This window comes from Pristis pectinata, chromosome 28 (assembly GCF_009764475.1).
Source record: "Pristis pectinata isolate sPriPec2 chromosome 28, sPriPec2.1.pri, whole genome shotgun sequence".
Lineage (NCBI taxonomy): Eukaryota > Metazoa > Chordata > Chondrichthyes > Rhinopristiformes > Pristidae > Pristis > Pristis pectinata.
Genome location: NC_067432.1, coordinates 27,919,498 through 27,941,568, shown reverse-complemented (window position 1 = coordinate 27,941,568; position 22,071 = coordinate 27,919,498). Strand labels below are relative to the sequence as shown.

Here is a 22,071-nt window from a genome sequence, read left to right as displayed (position 1 = left end):
ACAAAACAGTCTCTAAACCTAGGTCTATGAACCTAGATCAATGTCAGAACATTGATATGTTATAACTTATTTTTCAATGTCTACAGAGGAAATGGTGCTAAATGCCCAGTTAAATTTAGGATAATGGTACAAGGGTTTCACTTTGGTATCCCTTAAAGGGAGAATTGAATTGGAAAGGCTAAAAAGGCTAATATTTGTACAGTGGGTAATGACTCATTAGAAAATAGGCTTTAGAATGTTAAAGTGTCTAACTGCCATCTTGGAAGTTATGCCAACAAGGATTATGGACATAATTATTCCAGTCATCATTTCAAAATAGCAACAGAAATGAAGGAAAATTTGGCTCCTAAATTTACCTGTCTTTGTTATTTTTGTGCAGATTTATTCGCCTGATCATACCAGTAGTAGTTTCCCATCAAATCCATCAACACCAGTTGGATCACCATCGCCTTTACCTGGTAAGATTTGGCTATTTTTGCAACTTGAGACCTTAAATGAAGCTGAATGCTAACTAGTTCTGTGTGCGCTTACGGTCTGCAAAATTAAGGAATTTACCGATGAACATAAAACTAATTAGAAGCAATCGGCCTCTCATCTCCTTGAGCCTGCTCCATCATTCAACAAGATTCTGACTGATCTGATTGTAATCTCAGCTCTGCATTCCCATCTACCTGTTGTACCTTTTCACCCCTTTCTCATCAAGAATTGACCTGCAACATGCACCACTCCATTCACTAAGAACCAGCTGCAATATTGTCATCAACGCGCTGACGAGGGTGGTGCTGTTGTGATCTGGCGAACTGACCTCTATCTTGCAGAGGCCAGATGTCCTGGAAATCTGAAATTAAACACATGTTGGAAACAGTTAGCAGGTTTAACACCATTCATGGCATTACAAAACAGAGTTAACTCTGAAGGTGGATTACTTATCATCCAACTAATGAATGGAGAGTGGAGGTCTAGTATATTTCACCTCTCTAGAAAATTTTGGCTTTTGGCACTATTTTACATTTTCTGATATTTCCGGATCTACATAATAAATATGGATGCAAGCTTCTTCCACCTGAAGCTGGCAGAGAAATCTCAGGTCATTTAAAAATTCTTAATAACCAGTTTCATTAAAGTCGTTCCTTATTTCAATGATTCTGTGATGCGAGATACTGCTGTCACTTAGGCAAGCCTGGTAGTCATTGTTCACTGAAACTAGCAACAGTCAAACCAGGGTGGAATGGAGGCTTGATGGCCAGTTAAAGGCAGTTACAATGTTGGAGGCATTAGGCTAGGAGGTAGCTATGCAGAACCTGTGGTGATCCACTCTTTTGGTGACAGTTATGACACCTTTGCTATGTTAGGGCTTAGATATTCCAGTTAAAAAGCCAAGATTGCAGTCAGTTGAGCGGAAGCTCAGAACTATCCAGTTACATCGATATAAGTCAGAACTGCTGACTTCTATCTGTGTAGTTTGGGTAAGTTCAAAACTTCTCAACTGATTTGTGATCCTGGGACACCATACTCTTCTGCTGGACACCTCGTTGAATCTAGAGCAGAATCTCTGTATATCCCAGCCATTAGGTTGGGAAGTGTGGGTGGCGCACAAGACCAGCAGGCCTATTCACATCATTTTGGGAGAAGAGACTTGATACAGAAGCACAAATAGAAGGTAATTTATCTTATTTAATTGAGTTGACTTTTCTGCGATCTCTAGCTCATGCAGTGATGTCCTGAGGCTAGAATGATTGACCTCCAATAGCCACAACCATCATCTTTGTGCAAGGTATGACTCTAACTATTGGAGTGTTTGCCCCTTGATACTCATTGATTTCAGTTTTACCCAGGCTGCTTGATGTCCACTCGATCAAACGCTGCCTTGACATCTTCTCGCCCCTGAACTCAACTCTTTGGTTCCTTTTTTGTTATCTGAGTTCAGAGGCGAGGTGATGTCTCCGAGGAGATCTAGTGCAAAGTAGTACTGTTAAAGCCCAAACTGGGCATCAGTGAGTAAGTTATTGATGAGGTAGCACTGCTGTTATCACCTCCATCACTTTGCTATTGACTGAGAGCAGACTGAGCAGAATTAAATTTGTCTTTTGTGATCAAGACGTACCCAGGCAAATTTCCATATTGGGTTGATGCTAGTGTGCAATTATAGCAAAATAAAGGGGTAGCTAGTTAAAGAGTGCAGGTCTTCATTATTGCAGCTGGGATGCTGTCTGGCCCCATTACTTTTGCTATATCCAGTCCTCTTAGCCATATTTTGATATGTGAAGTGAATTGAATAGGCTGGCTTCTGTGATGGTGAGGACCTTGGGCAGCACTTGAGATGGATCATCTGTTCAGCACGATTGAGAATGCATTAGTCCTTTTAGCGCTCACATGATTGGCCCCACTGTCATTGACGATTGGAATGTTCTTGAAGCCACCACCTCCTGTTAGCTGTTTAATTGTCCACCACAGTTAGTGTCTCGATATGGCAGGAGTGCAGAACTTTGATCTGATCTGTTGGTTGTGAGATCACTCACCTCTCTATTGCCTGCTGTTTGTTTAGCATGAATATTGTTCTGTGTTGCAGCTTCATATTGTCGATTTCTTTAGGCATGATCAGTGTTATTCCCAGCCCAGTACTCTGCATTCCTCATTGAACCAGCGTGATCCCCAGGCTTGGTAGGAGCGGTAGAGTGAGTGTTATTGTGGGTAATGAGGTTACAGGTTGTGGTGATGAACATTTCTGATGCTGCTCATGGTACACAGTGCCTCAAGAACTCCCAGTTATGAACTGGCAAATCTGTTCCAAGTCTCTACCATTTAGTGTGATTGTAGTGTCACACAACATGATAGAGGATGTCCTCGGTGTTAAGATGGGTCTTTGTATCCACCAAGGCTGTGCAGAAGCCATTTCTACTAGTGCTATCATGGACAGATGCATCTGCCACAGGCAGGTTGGTGAGAAAAAGGTCAAGTAGGTTATCCCTCTGTTGGTTCACTCACAGCCTGCCACAGACCCAGTCTATCCAGCTATATTTCTTAGGATTTGGCCAATTGGTTAGTAGAACTGCTACCAAGCCATTCTTGTAGTCCCCCACCCAGATAACAATCTGTAGCCTTGATAGTTCTGATGTTTCTTTTAAGTGTTGTTCAGTGTAGGGAAGCACTGAGCAGCTGAGGAAGACTAAGTGGGTGGTAATCAGGACGTGGTTACCTTGATGTTTGACCTGATCCCATGGAGCTCTATGGGGGTCTGATCAATGCTTCTCCATCCTGCCTGTATATTACTTAGCTGCCCTCACTGTGGGTCAGCCATGCTGCTGGGAACAGGACAGACCTAGGGATTGTGATGGAGATGTCTGACACTTTTATACAAGGTATGATTTTATGAGTGCAGCAATATCAGTCTGTTGCTTCATTAGTTTGTACGAGGGTTCTACCAGTGCAGACACTAGTCTCCAGATATTTGTGAGGAGGACTTTGCAAGTTCAGCTGGGCTAGAGCAATTTTATGTTAGAATGTGTGCTTGGGTTGATGGGTGGTGGTATTTGTGCTCTTTGAGTGAACCACGTTACTGGGTATGTTGTCATGTATAGGCCAAACTGGGTAAGGATGGCAGATTTCCTCCCTGAAAGACATTAGTGATACAGATGAATTTTTAAATTTTCAGTAGTTGAGTAGTTTTGAATGCTTGAATGTCAGAGATAGTCACATGTATTAAATCTCTTTATTAGGCAGTAAGCTTAACACAACAGGGCCTGTCAGTTTTGCCCAGAAAGGTCCTGTGCTATGCTGGGCTTCACCTATTAGCTGAGAGAAGGAAATCAGTTCCAGTTAAGAGCTAGCCTCGTGGACAGGCAACCAGGCGAACAGCTCACTGGCCAGCATAAAAACTAGGGCCATGCCTTTATCTGTTTCCCACATTCATATTTGTTCCTGTTTTGAGGCCCAGACGTTGTTCATTTTGTTCCCAGTTTTTTGAAATACTAATTGCTTGTTTGCTCTCCTCTCAGCCTTATCACAAAGTTCTCACTAAGGTGTCTTCCCTTATTTGCTCAAAGACTCCTTATTCTGAGGTATTTCAATCATTTTTTCATCTCTATCCAATTATCTTCTGAATTGATTGACTGACTTCATTCTCTTCCCTCTGTTTAAACTCTCCAACTCACTTTTGTTTTCACTGAGTAAAATGTGGGTTTCTTGGCCAAAATGACTTGGAGGAAGCATGAGGGAAGATGGAGGCTCAGGCCTTGGATAAAGAATGAGGAGGAAACAATTTCATGAATATTCAGGTCGTTGTTTTTAAGTAGAAATGAAAAAGATTACCGATGTAATGAAATTTGCACTGTCATTGAATTAAAAGATGTGTTTTATGAATGCCTTTCCTTCAAAAAAAACATTTGGCATTTGATTGAGTTCTGTGACTCCAACAGAGACATTGGTTCGAAACTGAGCATCTGAGCCAATGTGGACCAGCAGCATAACTCCACCACCATCTTTAATCATGTGCTCCACCATTACTATCAAGCCAGTAACCTAACCCAGGTTAGTGAAGTATCTGGGAGAGTATGCGAAGAGTCACACCAGGTGTAATAGAGTGAAAAACAACATGGGACTACTAGTATGCTGAATGTCAAAGGCAGAATGCTTAAGACAAGCTATGCAATCTTATAGCCGCAGGATCAGACCAAAGCTGCGCAGTCCTGCCACATCCAGACATAAATGGCAAGGGAGAGTTAAACAGCTAGTTGGAGCAGGACATCCCCAGCCTCAACATTGCTGGAGCCCAGTATGCAAGTACCGAGGTGAGAATGAAGCAGTTGCAACCATCCTCAGCAAGAAATATCTGACCTCTTCCTGAGTTCTGTACTGTCATAAAAGTCAGCTTTCAGCCAGTTCAATTTATTTTGTGATGCAAATAAATGGATGAAAACACCGGATACAGCAAAAGCTAGTGGACCAGATGCACTCCAGAACTATGTATGCCTTCAGTTTACCTGTTACTGTTTGGTTACAATATTGGCAATGTGAAAAAATGCAGAGTCGTGTAACATCCACAAAAGGCAGAACAAGTCAAATCCAACCTCTTTCCCTCCTAACACTCTACTCTTAATCATAAGCAAAGTGACGAAAGATTTCACTTACACTATCATCATGACACCTAGAATCTGCTCCATGATGCTCAGTTTGGATTTCTTCAGGACCAGTCAGTTCAAGGTTCTATGGTCTTGGTGCAAACATGGACTAAAGAACTGAATTCCAGAGGTGAAAGTGACATTCCTTAATATCACAATGACATTTGACTGAGTGTGACATCAGGGAACCCTGGTGAAATTGAAGTCATTAGGATCAAACAGAAAACACTCCAATGATTGGTGGTGTCTCTGACACAAAGAAAGAGGGTTGTGGTTTTCAGAGATCAATCTTCTAGATATTGCTGCAGGAGGAACTTGGGGCAGTAAGCTCGGCCTAAGCATCTTCAGCTGCTTTAATAATCTACCTTGCACTTGTAAGGACAGAAGTGGAGGTGTTTGTTGATTGCACTATGTTCAATTCCATTCACAGCTCAGAAAAAGAAAGTGCATTCAGCAAAACCTAAACTACTGTCAGAGGCTTGTTAAGTGATGAGAAGTACTCGAGCCTTCCCAACGAGACCTCTCCAGAAAGAATTTAACCACCTTCACGCAATATTCAACAGCATTGATGTTGCTGAGTCTCCAGTGTCAATGGGTGATCCATTCCCCTGGTCTGGGAATGGGTCGCCCTTGACCAGAAACTAAACTGGACACTCCACCTATCTACTGTGGTCAAAATGGTATGTCTATAAGACTATAAGATATAGGTGCAGAATTAGGCCATTCAACCCATTGAATCTATTCCACCATTCAATCAAGGCTAATTTTTTTCAACCCCTTTCTCTCGCCTTCTCCCTGTAACCCTTAACCTCTTTACCGATCAAGAACGTATCAACTTCTGCCTTAAATACACCCAATGACTTGGCCTCCACGTCCCTCAGTGGCAACAAATTCCACAGATTAACCACCCTCTGCCTGAAGAAATTCCTGCTCATCTCAGTTTTAAAGGGACATCCCTTTATTCTGAGGTTGTGCCCTCGGATCCTAGACTCTCCTACTAATGGAAACATCCTCTCCATGTCCACTCTATCCAGGCCTCTCAGTAGCCGGTAGGTCTCAATAAGATTCCCCCCTCATCCTTCCAACCTCCATTGAGTACAGGCCCAGAGCCATCAAATACTCCTCGTACGTTAAGCCCTTAATTCCTGAGATCATTCTTGTGAACCTCTTCTGGACCCTCTCTGTGTCCAGCACATCTTTCCTTGGATACGAGGCCCAAAATGCAGTCTTACCAGTGCCCCCTCAATGTCTGACCAATGTTAGAGCTAGATATCTTGGGCAAACAATTCTCCCTGTCATTTCCAAAAGCCTTTCCAATATCTGGTAGGCAGAAGTACTCTCCACTTGCCTGGAGTAGTACAGATCTAACAGTACCCAAGGTTCAATACCATCTAGGACAGAGCAGCCTACTTGGTGCTCCATCCACTACCACATTCACTCCCCCCATCTTTGGTGCACCAGGACTGCAGTGTGTACTAATCACCAAGCTTCAAGACCTGGGCCTCTTGAAGGTTAAGGAGGTATGGCATGTCACCAAACACTAACAAACTTCTACAGATGTATCGTTGAAAGTATCCTGACTGGTTGCATCATGGTTTGCTATGGTATTTTGAATGCACAGGAATGTAAGAAGCTGCAGAGTAGTGGATTCAGCCCAATACACCATGAGCACCTCCCCCCCCCCCCCCCCCACCATCAAAAGTACCCAAAGAAAGCAGCATCTTTCATCAAAAATCCCCAGCATCTAGCCATGCCAACTTCTTGCAGCTACCATTGGGCAGGAGGTAGAGAAGCCTGAAGTCCCACAGCACTAGGTTCAAGAACAGCTACTTCCCTTCAACCATTTGGTTCTTGAACCAACCTGCACAACCCTGCTCACTACCTCAGTATAGCAACACTTTGACCACTTTGTGCTACAATGGACTTATTTTTGTTCTTTGTTTATGTAATTTTGTATAATGTTGTGTCTCTAATACTCTGTGCCTGTGATGCTACTGCAAGTAAGTTTTTCATTGCACCTCTGTATATGATGACAATAAACTTGACTTGTACCATTTGCAAAATGCACAACATTTATTCACCTAGGCCACTCTGACAGCACATCCCAAGACTGTAACATCTGCCACCAAGAAAGCTGAAGCTAATGGGAACATTGACACATCCAGATTCCTCTTGTTCATTTGGCTGTTCCTTCATTGTTTGGTCACTGTAAATCCTAGAACACTCCCCAACAATGTGTGAATACCTTCAACAAAAGGACTGCAGCATTTCAGGAAGACAGCTTCCAAACACCTTCTCATGGCAATTATAGATGGGCAAAAAATGTTGGCACTGCCCACACCCTGAAATAAAATCAGTGGACTATTTAACTCTGAAAACTATTCAATAAATGTTGAACCTCAAATAAGTCAGATTAATAGCAGCTGTTTTATCTCTAAAGTTTTTTTTTAATTTGAAAATCGGAATCATGCTGGGAACATTTACTGAGTGCTTATTGATTTTAAGAATGTAATTTTTTTTTAGCAATTGTAATTTCCTTACTGCATTTGGTGAGGTAGAAGCCAATTTTATGGTGTTGGGAAAGGAGAAACAACAGAAGTAATACAATATGGTATAAAAATATATTTTTTCTTTGGAGCCTTCCTAACAGCAGGAATATTAATACACTGAATTATCTTTGTCAATATGTGAACATGAGTGAGCTTGGAGCAAATTATTCTAGATTGTAAGTTGAAGTACATATTTAAATACATTAAAAATAATAATTACTTTTTATGGACTAAAAACAGAAAATTCTCGAGCATTGCTGATCAGGCAGCATCCATGATGAGAGAAAAACCTAGGAGCCTAAATTGTTATCTGTGCTTTTCTTGTCACAGAAGCTGTCTGGCTTGCTGAATATTTGCAGTATTTTCTGTTTTTGAGATTTCCAACATCCATTGTGCTTTATTTTCCAAATGTTATGGTGGTGCTTCAGGTTCCTATTAGTGGTTGTGTTTGCATAAAGCACTAAAGTTGTTCTGTTTATGTGCAGAGGGGGTACATCGCAACAATGGACCTGCAGTATATTGAATTGAAATTTGTACCTTTTTAGGATTTGCAATTTCAATTCTTCAAAGCTGGTATGAACAAGACCCTTGACATGAGCAGATTTTTTTCATAGGATACACATGACCTGTCTTGCATTGGTTAATCTAATCTTTGCCAGACTGAAAACTCCTTGTACCCAATTTTTGTGTTTTTTGTGAGTGAATCTTTCAAATGCACATAAATTTAATGGCTTCCTTTGGGTCTTAATTTGCACAGGTGCTAACCAGTGGTCAAGACCAGGCGGAACTCCATCATCTCCTAGCTATGAAAACTCTCTTCACTCACTGGTGAGGCAGACCAGATCTTCTGCAATGTTTGGCTGTATTGTACTGTGATTTTAAATTGGAAGTTCTGGAACTGATAAATGTATTTTTACTGAGCACTCTCTTCAGCTTCCACTCCATTAAATGGCCTGAAGGGAATAAAGAGGGCATAGTTGCTATATTTTTTGACTTATTCGTTAATCTCCATGGGAAAGGGAATTTTGAAATCTCCTATCTGTATAACTGTAGACTCCTTTTTACTTAACCATCATTAGAAATGTGCCCTTTAATCCCTTTTCCAAACAAAAATTAATAAGATCCAAGTTGGAATGAAAACCTTCAGCAGCCTGATGAACCAGTTAAGATCTGAGCCTTCTGGCAGAAAGTAGCTTTGGTAATTTTGTGTCAGCTGTTCCTTTCAGTCATCATTTCAGTTTTATTTCCTGTTTCCTGCATATAACTTTGTAATTCCCTAATTATCACATCCTCCATTCTACTTTGAATCCTGCAACTCCAAGCCAGGTTCATCTTTGGGGAATTGGTAAACTACAGATTTATTCAAGCTTTGTGAATGCCATTCTTGAACTAGTTTTGGCTAACGTCACTGGACATTCAGGGTTATTGTCTGTGGACAAAATGGAAGGGCTTTGTCACACTGAGTGAAGAAATCCAGCTCTTTTTTTCAGAGACAGGAGAGACTGTAGGTGCTGGAATCTGGAGCAAAAAACTGCTGAAGGAACTCGGCAAGTCAGGCAGCATCTGTGGAGACAGGAAAGTCATTTAGGCTTGAAATGCAGGGTCTCAGCCCAAAACGTCGACCAACCCTCTTCCTCCACAGCTGCTGCCTGACCCGCTAAGTTCCTCCAGCAGTTTGTTTGTTGCTTCAGTTTCTGCTTCCTTGTTCACTTCCTTTCTACCTACGGAAACAGATTTCCTTCTGTTCTCAACTCTGTCTCCAACATTCTGCCTTTCCTGATATTTTTCTATGGCTTACTCATCCCTATTTTGTTCTCCTGCTCTCTCCTTTTATGCTAAGTTTATTTTTCGTTTTTCATTCCTTCCCCTTTATTTCTCTCCATTAGCTGTTGCAGGCAGTCTGGAGGCTTTAATTCTTTGCCATAAATTGGCAGGTTCCCTAGCTAACTCAGTTTTGTTAATCATTAACTTTTAACCCATTGGTTAAGAGTAGGGGTATTAAGATCCTGATATCCTTAACCTGATAGATTTCTAAAAATCAGATGAGTACAGTTGTGTGCAGATGCATTATGTTCTATGAATAGATTTCCTTGTCTTATTTGAAAGTAACATAAACCCACCAAAATGCATTTTTTGTAAAAATGTTGTCACCATAACATTTTAGTTCTATGTTTGGATCAATTCCTGGAAAAAATACTTCCTCAAATCACTTAAATGCATTTTTGAAACTTCCAATTGTTATCTTTAGCCTTCCATTCCTTGATACCTCCTATAATATCTGATTTGCTTAATTCCACAGTTTTAATGTCTTTACTCCAGTAAAATCTCTGATCCCATCTTGTCCCTAAAATTCAGGATGCACAATGAACCACATCAAGCACCATCACTTTGCTCTGCCAAAACTTCACATTAAATAACCACCAGCTTTTTTATCATCAGCTATCTTCAAGCTCCATGTGCTTGTCTTTCAACTTCTACCCTTTTACTAAGGCTGCAACCATTCATCAAATTGAAACCCCAAACCAAGTCTCCTCACCTAAGAATTTAAATGAAGAAAATCTCTAGTGTTTCGTCTGCAGTGTATAAATTTTGTATTTCTTTAGGCAGAAAATGTGAATTTAAATTTGATTTCTTTCAGTTTTATTTGAGAGCTCTTTAGACTTTTTGTTGGGAGAGAAAGGAAATGTGAAACTGGTGATATTCTCATTTGCACATAACCATCTGCCCATACTGACAGGATGAAGTGATATTAACTGCATTCATGAGTTGCCTCAGGTTTTTGAAGTGTTATCCTATGTGGTCTTGTAGTATGAAACCCAGCTAAAACTCATTATCTTCAATAGCTGAATAATTAAGGATATTTTACTCCAGTTGAAATTTCAGTATATTATTTTAACCTCCGGCATGTATGACATAGCCAGAAGTTGAATTTATAGAGAAAACTTCGCACTTTTTAAAAAAAAATCACTAGCCTGGAAGAAGATAAATCTTGAGTTAAGAGAGGTGTGAGGCAGTTTAACCAGAAGCTTGGTTGAAGAAGTACATTTTGAGTGGAGCCTTAGAAGAGCTTCAGTAATGAATTACATTGCACATTAGTGTATCATACCAGTACTTGCTTGGCCCATTAATCTGGTTGTTGAACTTGATGTCCTTGTAAATTGTATAAAATCTGACCCCTTAGATTTGATGCTTTTCCTTATGAGACAGTGAAGGAAACCTCAGGATCACTGTTGTAGAACTTTTCAGAAGAGGGCGTATTAAAAGGTTTTTGGAATAGTTCCAGAGATTGTAATGATTCTGTAACAGATGTTCTATGTCAAATATAATGCTAATTTTATTTGTTAGTTCATACCTGTAAATGAATTTTTACTAGTTTTCACCTGTGATAGTTTAACAGCTTGATATTTACCTATCAAAGTAGACGTGATGGAGTGCTCTGATTGACTTCAGTGCAGAAACAAAAAAAAATTTTTTTTAAATAATTGTTTATTTAATTGAACATTATGCAAGGTGGGATGTTCTAGTGTATCAAAGAACGTAATCCATTTGCAGGTGATTTTATGTCCTGAGAGCATCGGTTAGAAAAGTTGGGACATCATTTAGTATGGTGAAAGAACTTAGGGCAACATGCATAATGCCTTGGTGTTTTTTCACGTCAACAATGTGCTGTGTATCAGCTGTGGCAGTGGGGGAAGGTAACACCTGTTCTTTAGAAGTGCATGGAATAAATATTCTGAAACAGCTTGAATACTGGAATCCTATGAGTCATTTAAGAAAGCATTGGATAGGTAATTGTAAGCACCTAGTCACCTTTCAGAGAAGTGAACTCAATTATTTGCCTTTTTTTTGTTCCTACACAAACCTTGGAGGTAAATTACACATTGCGGTTTAAAATGGAAAATTCAGTAATGGGCATTTCCGCTTTCAAAGCACTCAATAATAAAGTTATTCTTGGTAATTTGACTTCCAGGAGATTTTATCGGGGTGGTGGGGGTGGAAAAGGTGGGAGAATGAATCAAAATTAAAACCTCATTGAAAATTATAATGAGGTGCTGGCAGAAGTTATAGTGTAGGAAATGAGAACTTCCACACATTTATGTAGAGGATAATATCGAAATTTGTATTAAAAGGCAAACAGGTGAAATTAACCAAATCTTCGAACCTTTATTATTTAATTAATGAACACTGACAGTAGCTGGGTGAGCTAAGGCTACACTGATGCACCCAGTTGGTAAGGGTTATTTGGTGGTGTTGTGGATAGTGTGGAGGACTGTTGAAGATTGCAGAAGGACATTGATAGGATGCAGAGCTGGGCTGAGAAGTGGCAGATGGAGTTCAATCCAGAGAAGTGTGAGGTGGTACACTTTGGAAGGACAAAATCCAAGGTGGAGTACAAAGTTAATGGCAGGATTCTGGGTAGTGTGGAGGAGTAGAGGGATCTGGGGGTTCATATCCACAGATCACTGAAAGTTGCCTCACAGGTGGATCGGGTAGTTAAGAAAGCTTTTGGGATATTAGCTTTCATAAGTCGTGGGATTGAATTTTAAGAGCCGTGAGGTAATGATGCAGCTCTAGAAAACTCTGGTTAGACCACACTTAGAGTACTTGTGTCCAGTTCTGGTCGCCTCATTATAGGAAAGATGTGGAAGCATTGGAAAGGGTGCAGAGGAGATTTACCAGGATGCTGCCTGGTTTAGAGAGTATGCATTATGAGGAGAGACTAAGGGAGCTAGGGCTTTACTCTTTGGAGAGGAGGAGGATGAGAGGAGACATGATAGAGGTATACAAAATATTAAGAGGAATAGATAAGGTAGACAGCCAGCACCTCTTTCCCAGGGCACCAATGCTCAATACAAGAGGGCATGGCTTTAAAGTAATGGGTGGGAAGTTCAAGGGAGATATCAGAGGAAGGTTTTTCAGCCAGAGAGTGGTTGGTGCATGGAATGCACTGCCTGGGGTGGTGGTGGAGGCAGGTACATTGGTCAAATTCAAGAGATTGCTAGATAAGCATATGGAGGAATTTAAGATAGAGGGATATGTGGGAGGAAGGGGTTAGATAGTCTTAGGCGAGGTTTGAAGGTCGGCACAACATTGTGGGCCAAAGGCCCTGTATTGTGCTGTACTGTTCTGTGATTCCAACTCTGGATCGTTATCCAGCTTCTCTGCTGAACTGCACCTGGCTGCAATGCATCCCATAAGCATACAAGAACTGAATCTTAAAATGGAGAGTGACACCCACAGGAGCAGTTGAAATCCAGTGCAAGATTGTCAGATCTAAAGGAATGAGAGAAGCATTTTTTGAAAAATTGCTGCTGGTCACTGGAAGAAAAGTTGCCTATCTTGAAGATGAGGGTCTGCTGAAATGTCATGTGACCTGCTTGTGGTTGAAGTAAACTGTACAAATGAATGTGCATCTTGCAAAGTATCTTCTGAAGATCCAATTTGAAACGTACTTTCAGCAGACTCACTGAAGAGAGACCCTTTATTCACAAGTAAACATTTACAATTTCTTTTTAAACTCTGCATTTTTCTGTTAAGAATTTTTGGAAAATGTGACCTGGCGAACAATTGCAAATAAGAGGCTTGACACCACTACACAGGATGCAGCAGCCCGTGTGATAGGCACCCCATCCTCAACCATTCACTCACTCCACCACTGACGCACAGTACCAACAGTTTGTACCATCTACAGAATGCATTGCAGCAACTCACCAAGACTTCTTTGACAGCATCTTCCAAACCCATCACCTCTACAAGCTAGAAGGGCAAAGACAGCAGAAGCATGGGAACACTGCCACCTAGAAGTGCCCTCTGAGCCTCACAGCATCCTGACTTGTAAATATATCGCTGTTCCTTCACCATTGTTGGGTCAAAATCCTGGAACTCCTTCCCTTCTGGCATTGTGGATATACCCACACCTCAAGGACTGCAGTAGTTCAAGATGGCAGCTCAGCACAATCTCAGGGCAATTAGAGATGGGCAATTAACTGGTGGCTTAGCCTGTGAAGCCCACATCCCTCGAATAAAAATAATTGTTTGGTGTCTACAAAGTTTCTCGTCAACTTGGAAAATGATTAGATACAGTAAAATTTTTAATAGTTACTTAAATTTGTTCCTTTAAAATACTATAGCAATCTAAAAATAACTAAATTATCACAAAATATATGAAGTACAGCATTTTATAAACTTTTGTCTTTTCTTTTCCCCCTAATGATAATGTACCTCGATCTCAATATTGGGTCTCCCACCAATTCCCACCCTCTTAAGAGGAGGTTGAGTGAGCCAGAGTAGAATTTTTAAACACTGGAACTCGTCAGTAATTCTGTCCATGTGCCAGTTTTGAGGCACAAGAGTATCCCACCAAGACAAATTGGACTCCTCTAACTTTTAAATAAGACTTGCACAGAATTTTAAACCTGATTCAAATTTAAGTTTTCTGGGACCCTTGTGCATAAATCTTTGAAGGGGCAGAACATGTTGATAAAGTTGTTCTTAAAGTAGATTGGAATTTGAGCTTGTATATAGAGGCATAGAGTAAAAAGAAAATGTTAAGCCAAGCCTTTACTAATCACCTCAGCGGACGTACTGTTCAGATCTTGGCATCACACTTTAGGAAGGATATCAAACACTCTGAGTGGGTGGAAAGGAGATTTATTGGAAAGATACCAGGGATAAAGAGCTTCAGTTATGCAAAAGTTGGGGAACTTGAGATTGTTTTCTTCAAAAGTGAAAGTTAGAGGTATTCAATTTAAAAGGTTTTGTTAGCATGCATGGGGCCAGGGAACCATTTTCACTGGCAGGAGGGTTGATTATAAAAGGGCACAGAGTTGTATCAATTGACAAGGAACCATGAGAGAGATGAGGTAAATTATTTGACACTAAGTTACAGATCAAATTCATAGCTTAAATGGATAGTGGAAATAATCAGTAGGCACTTTTAAAGGGGAAATGAATACATACAGTGGCGTGCAAAAGTTCGGGCACCCCTGATCAAAATTTCTGTTACTGTGAATAGTTAAGCGAGTAAAAGATGACCTGATTTCCAAAAGGCATAAAGATGATACATTTCTTTAATATTTTAAGCAAAATTACTTTTTTATTTCCATCTTTTGCAGTTTCAAAATAACAAAAAAGGAAAAGGGCCCGAAGCAAAAGTTTGGGCACCCTGCATGGTCAGTACTTAGTAACACCCCCTTTGGCAAGTATCACAGCTTGTAAACGCTTTCTGTAGCCAGCTAAGAGTCTTTCAATTCTTGTTTGGGGGATTTTCACCCATTCTTCCTTGCAAAAGGCTTCTAGTTCCGTGAGATTCTTGGGCTGTCTTGCATGTACTGCTCTTTTGAGGTCTATCCACAGATTTTCGATGATGTTTAGGTCAGGGGACTGTGAGGGCCTTGGCAAAACCTTCAGCTTGTGCCCCTTGAGGTAGTCCATTGTGGATGTTCAGGTGTGTTTAGGATCGTTATCCTGTTGTAGAAGCCATCCTCTTTTCACCTTCAGCTTTTTTACAGACGGTGTGATGTTTGCTTCCAGAATTTGCTGGTATTTAATTGAATTCGTTCTTCCCTCTACCAGTGAAGTGTTCCCCGTGCTGCAACACAAGCCCAAAGCGTGATTGATTCACCCCCATGCTTATTGGTATTGGTTTATTATTGTCACTTGTACCGAGGTACAGTGAAAAACTTGTCTTACAAACCAATCTTACAGGTTAATTCATTACACAGTGCAGTTACATTAAGTTAGTATAGAGTGCACTGATGTAGTACAGGTAAAAAAATAACAGTACAGAGTAAAGTGTCACAGCTACAGAGAAAGTGCAGTGCAATAAGGTGCAAGGTCACAACAAGGTAGATCGTGAGGTCATAGGTCATAGTCCATCTCATTGTATAAGGGAATTGTTCAATAGTCTTATCACTGTGGGGTAGAAGCTGTCCTTAAGTCTGGTGGTACGTGCCCTCAGGCTCCTGTATCTTGTAACCGATGGAAGAGGAGAGAAGAGAGAATGTCCCGGGTGGGTAGGGTCTTTGATTATGCTGGCTGCTACACCAAGACAATGAGAGGTAAAGACAGAGTCCAAGGAGGGGACACTGGTGTCCGTAATGCGCTGGGCTGTGTCCACAACTCTCTGCAGCTTCTTGCGGTCTTGGGCAGAGCAGTTGCCATACCAAGCCGTGATACATCCTGATAGGATGCCTTCTATGGTGCAACAGTAAAAGTTGGTGAGAGTCAAAGGGGACAAACCAAATTTCTTTAGCCTCCTGAGGAAGTAGAGGCGCTGGTGAGCTTTCTTGGCCATGGCATCCATGTGGTTTGTCCAGGACAGGTTGTTGGTGATGTTCACTCCCAGGAACTTGAAGCTGTCAACCCTCTCAACCTCAGCACCATTGATGTAGACAGGTGCATGTACACCGCCCCCTTTCCTGAAGTCAATGACCAGCTCTTTTGTTGACATTGAGGGAAAGCTTGTTGTCATGACACCATTCCACTAAGCTATCTCCGTCCTGTACTCTGACTCATCATTGTTTGAGATATGGCCTACAACTGTGGTATCATCTGCAAACTTGTAGATGAAGTTAGAGCAGAATCTGGCCACTCAGTCGAGTGTATAGGGAGTAGAGTGGAGGGCTGAGGACGCAGCCTTGAGGTGCACCAGTGTTGAGAATAATCGTGCCGGAGGAATTGCTGCCTATCCTCACTGATTGCGGTCTGTTTGTTAGAAAGTCAGGGATCCAGTTACAGAAGGATATGTTGAGTCCTAGGTCTCAGAGTTTGGTGACAAGCTTGCTTGGTATTATTGTATTGAAGGCAGAGCTGTAGTCAATAAACAATAGACTAACGTTAGTGTCTTTACTGTCCAGATGCTCCAGAGCTGAGTGAAGGGCCAGGGAGATGGCATCCATTGTCAACCTGTTTCGGCGATAGGCGAATTGCAATGGGTCCAGGTTGTCTGGTAGGCTGGAGTTGATGCGTGCCATGACCAACCTCTCAAAGCACTTCATGATGGTGGATGTCAGAGCCACTGGTCGGTAGTCATCGAGGCATGTTACCTTTTCTTTGGTACTGCGATGATAGTGGTCTTCTTAAAACAGGAGGGAACCTGAGATTGAAGCAGGGAGAGGTTGAATATGTCTGCAAATACTTCTGCCAGCTGATCAGCACAAGATCTGAGCACGTGGCCCGGGACATCATCTGGGCCAGGTGCTTTCCCCGTGTTCACTCTTCGGAAGACTGATCTTACGTCCTCCACTGTGATCACAGGTTCAGCTGCGTTGGTGGCTGTCAGAGTGGATGGTGACAATCCACTTCCTTTTTGTTCAAAACGTGCATAGAATGCGTTAAGTTCATCAGGAAGGGATGCGCTGTTGTTAGCTATGCAGCCTGACTTTGTCTTGTAGCCTATTATGGCATGTAAGCCCTACCATAACTGGCGGCTGGTCAGGGACTCTATTTTGAGTTAGTATTGCCTTTTGGCATCCCTGATAGCTTTACGAAGGTCATACCTCACTTTCTTGTACAGATCAGGATTACCAGATTTGTGTGCAGCAGTCCTCTCCTTCAGTAGGGAGTGAATCTCCCTGTTCATCCATGGCTTCCTGTTTGGGAACACCTGTATTGTCCTCTTTGGTACACAGTCCGCCACACACTTGCTGATAAAGTCTGTGATGGTGGTGGCATACTCATCAAGGCTGGCAGCTGAGTCTTTGAACATGGTCCGGTTCACTGTCTCAAAGCAGTCACGTAGAAGCTCATCTGCTTCCTCAGACCAGCACTGCACGACTCTCCGTACCGGATCCTCCCGTTTCAGTTTCTGTTTGTATGCAGGGAGGAGGAGCACAGCCTGGTGGTCTGATTTCCCAAAGTGAGGACGAGGGGTGGCTCGGAAGGCATCTTTGATGGCTGTATAGCGGTTAACAGTTTAACAGTTGGAGAGGTGTTCTTTTCATGAAATTCTGCACCCTTTTTTCTCCAAACATACCTTTGCTCATTGCAGCCAAAAAGTTCTATTTTAACTTCATCAGTCCACAGGACTTGTTTCCAAAATGCATCAGGCGTGTTTAGATGTTCCTTTGCAAACTTCTGATGATGAATTTTGTGGTGAGGACGCAGGAAATTTTGGAGAAAAAAGGGTGCAGAATTTCATGAAAAGAACACCTCTCCAACTGTTAAGCACGGGGGTGGATCGATCATGCTTTGGGCTTGTGTTGCAGCCAGTGGTATGGGGATCATGTCACTGGTAGAGGGCAGAATGAATTCAATTAAATACCAGCAAATTCTGGAAGCAAACATCACACCGTCTGTAAAAAAGCTGAAGATGAAAAGAGGATGGCTTCTACAACGGGATAACTATCCTAAGCGCACCAGAAAATCCACAATGGACTACCTCAAAAGGCACAAACTGAAGGTTTTGCCATGGCCCTCACAGTCCCCCGACCTACACATCATCGAAAATCTGTGGATAAACCTCAAGAATCTCACAGAACTAGAAGCCTTTTGCAAGGAAGAATGGGTGAAAATCCCCCAAACAAGAATCGAAAGACTCTTAGCTGGCTACAGCAAGCGTTTACAAGCTGTGATACTTGCCAAAGGGGGTGTTACTAAGTACTGACCATGCAAGGTGCCCAAACTTTTGCTTCGGGCCCCTTTCCTTTTTTGTTATTTTGAAACTGCAAAAGATGGAAATAAAATTAAGTAATCTTGCTTAAAATATGAAAGAAATATGTCATCTTTATGCCTTTTGGAAATCATGTCATCTTTTACTCGCTTAGCTATTCACAGCACAAGAGATTTTGACCAGGGGTGCCCAAACTTTTGCATGCCACTGTACATATGCATAAAAATTGCAGGACTTGAGGAATGGGATAAATTAGATAGACCTTTCACAAGGATGATGTGCTGAGTGATTTTCTTTGCTTTTGAGCTTTTTTTTTAGCAAAGTAGGAACCTAAGCTTATTAAGTTTTGTTTATAAAAGTCAGACATTACTTTAGTTGATTATTTTTAAGACTTAATTTTGAGATGCACTGGATACCTCAAGCAACTGCATTTACCTTTGACAGAAGCATGTAAGTGACCACAGCCTCTCATGAGCTCATATTTATTCCAGTGTTAACTAATTTTCAAAGTTAAGACCTATGCTTAACATTTCTCCTCACAAACATCTGCATCACTGGAGAGCCTTTTCTGAGTTTATTAATACAACAGTGACAATTTTGAGTAAGGTGTGCTTTTCAAGTTTAGATCCATCTTAAGAAGTTCACTTTCTCTCTATATACAGTATAGTTCAGACCAAGAATATTTTCAGGAACGTGGCAGGAAAGGATTGTCATTCAAGCAACCATGACCTAATTTTAGCAGGAATGTTGTTCTAGAGTACTCACTATTGATTAGTCGTCATTTTGGGGAGGTGTGGGGCAGCAGATGCTGCTATAAAGCCAGTGGCAGTACTGAAATCTTTTTCGGTTTTTAACTTATTTGGTTTTTGATATAATGAATTTCGATTGATATCCCCATGTTAAACAACACAGTTGAGGAAGGTCAGTGAACATTTTATCACAAGTGTACTGCAAGCTAACTAGAATATTTGGATATTACTCCTTGGTTGTGAGATACTGTATTAAAGCAATAAGCAAATAAAATCCAAGGTAATTATTATTCAAAGCCAAATTTGAAGCTGCCACCCCTCCTGGTCTTTGTTTCTGTGTTGGGAGCACGAGAGTATTGTAGTTAGCATTACAAATACAGGGGCTGAAAGTTTCCTTTGCATTTTGACCAGTCATTGTTGCCAATTAAATTTCTCTTCTGTGTCCAATAAAGTTGTAACTTCAGGATTAATTCACTTAATCTATTAGCTTTGCTTTGCTTTTGTGGTACTCGTATTAATGCATTTTGCTTCTTGTTATGTCTTGGCTTTACCAGAAAAACCGGGTTGAACAGCAACTTCATGAGCATTTGCAAGATGCAATGTCTTTCTTAAAGGATGTCTGTGAGGTACTACTTCTCTTTCAGTGGTGCATTTCCTGGTTTACTGTTCTAGACCTGTAGACCATCTGCATGAATTACAACAATGTGCCAAACAATGTTTTTCTTCTGGCTTAGATCCACATTTTCTGTTTTAACCATTTTGATTTATTTGAAGATGCATATCCAAGAAAAAAGCATGTCAAGGAATAGAAATACCATCTTAATATTTCTCTTTCCTGTGTTGAGGAAATTATAACTGATCAAACTGCCTACCCAAAATAAATGGTCCCCTTTAATGTCCACTTTTTTGAAAATTTCCTTTCCCCAGATATCCTATTTATAATTTGAAACATATTTCAAATGCCTGTGGCTGCTGTTGAAACCATTTGTTTTGTTTCTATTTCTTTCATTTCTTATTCATGACATACCTATTATATTAAGTGACCAGCTGTGAGTTTACCTTGTCAGAGTTGCTGCCTAAGCAAATGTCTTCATTTAGTATATTGTTTTCTTGACAGCAAACTCGAATGGAGGATCGTTTGGACAGATTGGATGATGCCATCCATGTTCTCAGAAACCACGCTGTTGGGCCTTCAACTAGCATGTCTGGTGGCCATGGTGACATGCATAGTTTACTGGGACCATCACAAAATGGGCCAATTGGAGGACTGAATTCAAACTTCGGAGCATCTGCACTGGTAACATCCAGTCGACAAGCATCAATGGTAATTTTGTATTAACACAAGTTAAATTTAAATGTGGCAGGAAAATGCAGTTAATAATCCTCCAGGTAAGAAATTATTTCGAGATCCATTGTTTGATTTTGTAACACAAACCTAAAACCAAAGTCCCATATGAGGAAGTGGTATGCCCACCAATTTTGGAATTGATTGGCAAAATCAGTTTGCTTTGTAAAGGTTCTTTGTATGGATCAAGTTATTGAAGTTTAGTTCAGTGAATGATTATGACTAACCTCATCCAAAATTGTGACTACACAATTTGATACACTGTTGCACATACAAATGTTTCTGCTGCAGATGAAATTCACAATGTCATTTCGTATTATCTTCCAGTTTTAAATAAACTGCTTCTGATTCTCAGATTGGTAAATCTTTGGCTGCAACATAGTCATATAAAATGTAGTGTATGTTCCTGTTGAGTTAATGCTTTCAAATCTGCATTATATTAGATCTGTTTTGCTCCCCAATCCAGCAATCCTCTACCTTTATGGACAGTTTTTTTTTAATATTTGGTATCTGTTGCTTTCCAATTTGGGCAAAATTGTTAGTTTTTAACTTGAAATAATTTTAATGATGATGATCTACAGGTTACTTGTCTAATTTACTTAATATCAAGAACTTTGTAATAAATATTGAATTGGAGTGATATAGATTTAATTCGACTGGTGTTGACTTGATATAAATTTGCTGATTGCTATTTGCTGTTGCTGCTCTACTGTATTGCTCCAAAACCCCTCTGAGCGGCTTGTATACACACTTGCCATTTGGCTGCCTGCTAAATCTGCTGTAGTGCATGCCTACACAGTGAAGTTGGCTCTCAACTGACTGATGAGAGAGTTCACAGTGTGGGACACCTTATTGTAAATCCTGTTGAAGTACTTTGAGAATTGGTTAAACTATGTCTTAGTGCTAAATTGGCTGTCAAAGATCTTGAATGTTGGTGTAAGTTTCTGACATTCAAAAGCATTAAACATTTTCAATGATTAAAAAAAACTTAAAAGTACATTCGGTTGAAACAAATACATTTAAGTTAATTAAATAATATCAAAAGATTGTAAAGATATTTCAGAACCTTCTCATTGAATGAATGAAGCTACTGAACCTGCACCAGGTCTAGCCTGGGAAATTGAGAAAGCTTGTGCTTTATTGCTGGACTCGACAAGTCCAGCATTGGAGCTCACTAGTCAACTCTGTAGAAGTTCTTGACTTGGGAGTCTCAAACCTCCATTCACTTACATAGGTCAGTGCCAGCAGTTCCCAGCAAGACTGTGGGCTTTTTTACCGACGATTCAGATAATTTAAAGTAGCTATTCTTAAATGTTATCTTTGCCTACTCTTTCACCAAAAAAATTATTCACATCTATCAAAATTGAGCTTAATCTAAGTTTTAAGAGAATATTATGCATGTACATAATATAATTGAAATGCATAAATCACAAAAATGGTATGAGTTTTTAATTAAACTTGAGATTAATTCTGTGCTGTGAAATCATTGCAGGGAATGAATGTTATTTATTCAGTGAAATTTATGTCCTTGGGTAGCCGTCTGCTTGATATTTACTGAAAGATTGCTGATTTGTCAAATTTAGTGAGAAACACTTTATGATTAATCACTAGGAAATGTCTAACAACGAGGGAATTATTGTTTGGAAAAATTACTTCGTATTTCTTTTGTTTTGCTATTTAAATAATTTGCTGGATAAAG

General features: G+C 40.5%; 1 protein-coding gene across 12 annotated transcripts in view; it reads left to right on the top strand.

The window, feature by feature from the left end:
• The window catches only part of tcf12 (transcription factor 12), a 244,847-nt gene that overhangs the window by 193,465 nt on the left and 29,311 nt on the right, over nt 1-22,071 (top strand). For 9 of the 12 annotated variants that reach the window (XM_052040333.1, XM_052040331.1, XM_052040332.1 and 6 more), the window contains 4 exons: nt 380-458; nt 8,424-8,494; nt 19,582-19,653; nt 20,145-20,351. In XM_052040333.1, coding sequence (XP_051896293.1) covers nt 380-458; nt 8,424-8,494; nt 19,582-19,653; nt 20,145-20,351 — 429 coding nt within the window. The remainder of the gene's footprint in view (nt 1-379; nt 459-8,423; nt 8,495-19,581; nt 19,654-20,144; nt 20,352-22,071) is intronic. The other 3 variants (XM_052040335.1, XM_052040330.1, XM_052040338.1) reach the window with 1 other exon arrangement.